At 42.5% G+C, this 6,000-nt stretch overlaps 1 protein-coding gene across 1 annotated transcript in view; it reads right to left on the minus strand.

Annotated features, from left to right (window-relative positions):
- The window catches only part of LOC109895838 (neuronal calcium sensor 1), a 31,737-nt gene extending 28,861 nt beyond the window's left edge, over window positions 1-2,876 (minus strand). Inside the window, exons 1-3 of the mRNA XM_020489863.2 lie at window positions 2,563-2,876; window positions 739-1,647; window positions 462-630 (exon numbers count right to left, since the gene is read on the minus strand). Of these exons, the coding sequence (XP_020345452.1) occupies window positions 462-525 (64 nt within the window). The 5' untranslated portion in view covers window positions 526-630; window positions 739-1,647; window positions 2,563-2,876. The remainder of the gene's footprint in view (window positions 1-461; window positions 631-738; window positions 1,648-2,562) is intronic.
- Window positions 2,877-6,000: the final 3,124 nt, after the last annotated feature.

Genomic DNA, 6,000 nt, shown 5'->3' on the forward strand with positions numbered 1-6,000 from the left:
AAAAGCTGTTTTTGCCCATGTTAATATATATCTATTACAGTAAGGTACTTAATTGTTACCCAGACATGATTTAATATTGATATAAAACGGCTGCATTGGGCCTTTAATTTGTGCTGTTCTTTCTGAGGATTAAGAGAAACAGAAGCCTAGATGTCTTATACAGGCTACATGGAAACCAGGTCATGTGAGGTACACATTTAGTATTTTATTCAATATTGCTCATCATAAAATGCACTAGAAAATTCACCAGCACTAAATCAGACTTGGTTCAGTGCTCTTATAGTGCTGTTTTAATGCTGTTACGGTACATAGTTATGAAATAGGCATGTATTATGTATAGGTTATTTATTCATCCATTTTACAATGATTTTGTTCTCCCAACATAAAATATTTGCATTTTATACAATCCACATCCTATCTCAGTCCAGTTGAAAAAAGATAGAACATTAAAAAACACTCACAGTAGGTCTTCCTGGTGAGTTCCTCCACCACTTCCTGCTTGAGCTTGCTGTTTGATTTTCCCATGGTGGGTACCTTTGTCCTCACTGCCTTGGGTTACTCCTCCACGCCTCCTCCAGCTCCACCTTGACACACACTGAACACCCCTCTCAGTCTACTCCTCAGTCCTCACTGGTCAAACAGATGCAAATATGGGCCAGTTAAAGAAAGCAATGCAATTATACCACTGAAATAAGAGAACAGTAAACTCTGGCAGAGAATTTAACTCCATCCACCCACCAGGCTTCTGTTCAGTGCAGTCCACTCTGAATGTGGCCAAGATGTGCCCAGACTTCAGCACTTCAGGGCAATCACTCCAACCCCAGGGGCTCAGCACTGAATAATGGGAGACTGTTGATTCAGAGTCTGAGTGCTCGCCTCCCCTTTCTTTAGGATGTTCAGTGGGCGAGAGTGACGTTGTGATGTGTTGCTACCTTTGTCCTTGGTTACAGGAGTCACTCAGTCTCTGGGTTGTGTGTACACACTCCCTCACACTCAGCTCAATGTTCCTTTCACCCCTCCTTTTCCTCCTTTATCTTCCTCCCACCCTCTTTTCCCACCACTGTCTCTGTGGCTGCGGGTAACTTATAAGAGAATCCTCCCTCTTGACAGCTGAGATAAGGGGGTGGGTAAAAAAAATACAATGAACAGGGCTCAGCCTTAGATGCACTCCCTTTTCAATTACACCCCAGGCTTGAACTCAGATCCCAGCAGGACTTCCTTCAAACACAGCAGCAGAAAATACAAAGTCAAAAGGTCTTTGCGACTTAAACTGTAATTTTAAATGTAAAATACAGAAAATTAGAGAGAAAATAAAAACGTCCCAGTGAGTTTACTGGCTGAGAGATTTACAGAGTGACAGTTCTCTTTTCTCTTCCATTCTGACTCACAATTCTCCTTCCTTCAGATTAATAATGGAATTTCTCTCTGTCACAGGCCTGAGATGGCATTCATAGATGCTACCTCAGTAGCTGGCTGAGTCTCAGTACATCACAGGACAATACGGCACCTTTCCTCACTAAGCATTAGGGTCTATGTCTGTGTTTGTTCTGTTCTTGGCCAGAACTGTCTTCTCTATGCATGTGACTGTGGTGACGGTAATCATCATCTTGTGTTTGCTCAGCTCCATGGTCCCGAGTAAACTAGACACTGTAAAAAAAAAAGGGCAGGGCAGCGCCAGCAGGGCAAGATTGCAGTGAACATCAGCAAGCCTTAATCCCTGGAATCTCACCCACTCCACACCAATGACAGTGTCAAATGCTGAGCAGTTCTCAATGCCGAGTTCTCCTCAAGCATTCACAGACAATACTGAAACAGCAACTTGCTTGACTTCATTGGGTTGAGAGAGAAATGCCCTGCTCCTGTATGCAGTCCTCACAATGCTCTTGCAGTGCAGATGAAAGGTTTGGTAATGGAATGATGGAACAAACAGCACAAATCTTCATTCTGTTACCAAACTTTGCATCTGCACTGTTCAAGTAAATGTGCTTTGGTAAAATGTTCAGTGGTAATTAATAAAACTAGTCCATTGTGCATAGAGTTGTATGGTTTCTTTAACTTTACAATCATAGTTTTTGTTTGACATAGCCTACATTGTAAAGTGAAACATCTAAGTCTCAGCATTACCTTGGAATTGCCCTATGTCATTCAATCTGGCATATCAATTATCCAAAAACATTAAGACATTCTGCCAGGCTCAAAGTAAATAACATATCCAAATTACATATAATAATTTTACTCCTCACTGCATTTTGGTTTGAGTTCACTACAATATGTATACTATACCCAGGCTGTGTGATGTTTCTTTGAACAAAATAACAACTCAATAACGAAACAGTCAAAAAGTAGGCTACCAGTTTGCGAAAGTAGGATACCAGTACCAGAGACGGATTCAGCTCTATTGCTTAGCAACACAAACAGAAATGGATATTGCGACGGTGAAGGCTGAGCTCTTCGGTTTGTTACCTGTCATTCGTTTACTTATAAAGCTACTTTCACTATCTATGACAAATAATACCCTTGTAACAGAAAGACATGATGACAGATTTCTTTTGAAACACTCACCTTCATCTTCAGACAGGCATCCGGAATTAACCGTAAATGGACGAATGATCTGCTTTTCCCGCGAGGTTTCTATAGTCTACAAGAGCGCGCTTCTCCTGTCGGTCTCTTCCACTGGCGTCAGCTAGATTCAGAAGCGCCTGACATCGCAGTCCTGAACCTCAGGACAACATGTGCTATTAACCGTTTATTTCCTGTGCGATTTTCGATAGTCTGTCTCGAACTGTAAATCAGAGGTATTGTAAAATTATTCAAGATGAACAGCAATTACGAGTATAGATACTTTATTTTCCATTTGGTTAGAAACAGAGATTCGTTCTCTTCCTTAACCACTGAAAAGACACACACCAATGTAGAACAGGGTCAGCAGCAGTGCAGTGCAGTTGGAGCAATTTTGGGGTTAAGTGCCTTGGTCAAAGGCACAACGGGAGTGGAGTTTGGATTCCTTTTAAATCACATCACCTTGAGAGAGCCATCTCTAGTGGTGTGCTGTGGTGTTCTGGATGAGGGACTTTGTCATTACGGTTAGTGACGTCATGTCCATAGGAGGCACAAGGGCAGGTGCCCCCTCAGGTTTGTTATTTCTTCATTTTTATCCCACGTTTTATCATAATTATTTACAAAAAGATCTGTCAATTGTATTTTGCAGAGGGGGCACACTGACTGGACCAGGCAAAGAGTACCTAGAAAAAATATTATCACCCTTGCAAATTTTGCCCAATTTCTTCCAGAAAACTGTTGAAAACTGTTGTGTTGAAATGTTGGTATCCACATATGTATGTCTTTGGTTTCATTTGAACAAAACAAAAACATCGGAATAATTTACTAAATGTTAGCTTATTCCACAAAGAAATCATAAAATGGCACCTTCTAGAAGTAGTTAGAAGCAATTTGATTTCATGCTCCTTTACTTTGGAATTGAACTCACATGTCATGAGTTGCAGGCGCCTGCAATATGAAAATCACTCATTCAACCAGTTTGACTAGAGAAAATAACTTATTCTCCTGTTTTGTGTCACTGTGTATACTGCAATGAGCATGGAGAAAAGAAAGAGAACCAGAAAATGATCTGTGGAGGTCAGACACAAGATTGTAGCCAAGCATAAAAAATCTCAAGTCTACAAGTCCATCTCCAGAGACCTTGATGTTCCTGTTTCCACTGTACGTAATGTTATCAAGAAGTTAAAGGCCCATGCCACTGTAGCCAAGCAGAGAGAACTTGATGGAAGATTGAAGCAAAGGATTGTTTGAATGGTGGAGAAAGCTCCTCGATCAACTGCCACACAGATTCAAGCTGAGCTTCAGACACAAGGTACGACAGTTTCGACTCGCACCTTCTGTCGCCAACTCCCTACAGTCAAACATGGACGAGGTTCATGTTTTGGGGTTGCTTTGCTGCCTCTGGCACTGGGTGCTTTGAACGTGTGCATGGCATCATGAAATCAGGAGAATACCAAGGCATTTTGGAGCGCAATGTCAGACCCAGTGCCAGAAAGCTTGGTCTCTGTCAAAGGTCATGGGTCTTCCAGCAGGACAATGACCCCAAACCCACTTCAAAGAGCACTCAGTGATGGTTCAAGACAAAACACTGGACTGTTCTGTCACCAGCAATGAGTCCAGATCTAGCTCCCATTGAAAACTTGTGGAGAGATCTGAAAACAGCAGTTGGGAGAAAGCACCCTTCAAATCTGGGAGAAAAGAGGGCATGTGAAGAGGGCATGACAAAGCCTATTCCCCCTCCAGCCCAGCCTCACATCCAATTCGTGCATATATGTACAAAATGTATTTCAGCAGATTTCATGCGTTTTTGTGCATTTTTGTGTGGTTCAATTCTTTCGAAAATACACACATTTATGTGCTACTTAATTCGTGCGAAAAGACACGAATTTAACCAGTAGGCACACAAGCCTTTGCAACAACCATATACGCGACTATACCTTACCCTAACCTTAACCCTAACCTTAACCATTCTACCAACTGGACCTAACCCCAACCCCCATCCTACGGACGGCCTACGCGCATATGTGTGGAGTGCACCCCCCCTTCCCCCCTCCGGTTTCCACGTGTCAGAGATGGAAGTGGATCAATCGACTCAAAACTAGAAACCAAACTCCTAGGTTGCACTATGCTTTCCACATCCGTTGACAAGCGGACCTAGACATCATGACCACACCACTCGATATGGACACATGGCAACCAACCGAGGACCAAACCTGCGTAAGGTGCGCAACTCAAGGGATTTTGCCTGATCCTACATCGAGTTTAAGAACAAAAATTAAATATAAACTATCGCGTCTATATGGTTGTTGAAAAGTCTTGTGTGTAGCCTACTGGTTAAATTTGTGTCTTTTCGCAAGAATTAAGAAGCACATAAATTTGTGTCTTTTCTCACGAATTAAGCCAGAAAAACGCACAAAAATGCATTTTGTACATATATGCACAAATTGATTGTGAGACTCTTTTGCCCCCTCAGGAAACTAAAAAGATGTGGCATGGATCCTGAGATCCTCAAAAGGTTCTACAGCTGCAACATTGAGAGCATCCTGACTAGTTGTATCACTGCCTGGTACGGCAATTGCTCGGCCTCTGACCGCAAGGCACAACAGAGGGTAGTGCGTACAGCCCAGTACATCACTGGGGCTAAGCTGCCTGCCATGCAGGACCTCTACACCAGAGGAAGGCCTTAAAAATTGTCAATGACCCCAGCCTCCCCAGTCATAGACTGTTCTCTCTACTACCGCATGGCAAGCGGTACCAGAGTGCCAAGTCTAGGACAAAAAGGCTTCTCAACAGTTTTTACCCCCAAGCCATAAGACTCTTGAACAGGTAATCAAATGGCTACCCGGACTATTTGCATTGTGTGCACGCCCCCAACCCCTCTTTTACGCTGCTGCTACTCTCTGTTTAGCATATAGGCATAGCCACTTTAACTATACATTCATGTACATACTACCTCAATTGGGCCGACCAACCAGTGCTCCCGCACATTGGCTAACCGGGCTATCTGCATTGTGTTCCACCACCTTCCAACCCCTCTTTTATTCTACTGTTACTCTCTGTTCATCATATATGTATAGTCACTTTAACCATATCTACATATACATACTACCTCAATCAGCCCAACTAACCGGTGTCTGTATGTAGCCTCGCTACTGTATATAGCCTGTCGATTTACTGTTGTTTTATTTCTTTACTTAGCTATTGTTCACCTAATACCTTTTTTGTACTATTGGTTAGAGCCTGTAAGTACGTGACAAATAATCTTTGATTTGATTTGAGAACTGGAGCAATTTGCACAAGAGGAGCAGACCAAACTGCCGGTAAAGAGGTGCAGGAAACTCATCGATGGCTATAGGAAGCACTTGATTGCGGTTATTTTGACCAAAGGCTGTGCTACCAAATATTAAGTCTAGGGTCTCAATAATTTTATCAATGCTATTT

The sequence above is a fragment of the Oncorhynchus kisutch genome, linkage group LG8 (genome assembly GCF_002021735.2).
Source record: "Oncorhynchus kisutch isolate 150728-3 linkage group LG8, Okis_V2, whole genome shotgun sequence".
In the NCBI taxonomy this organism is placed as follows: domain Eukaryota; kingdom Metazoa; phylum Chordata; class Actinopteri; order Salmoniformes; family Salmonidae; genus Oncorhynchus; species Oncorhynchus kisutch.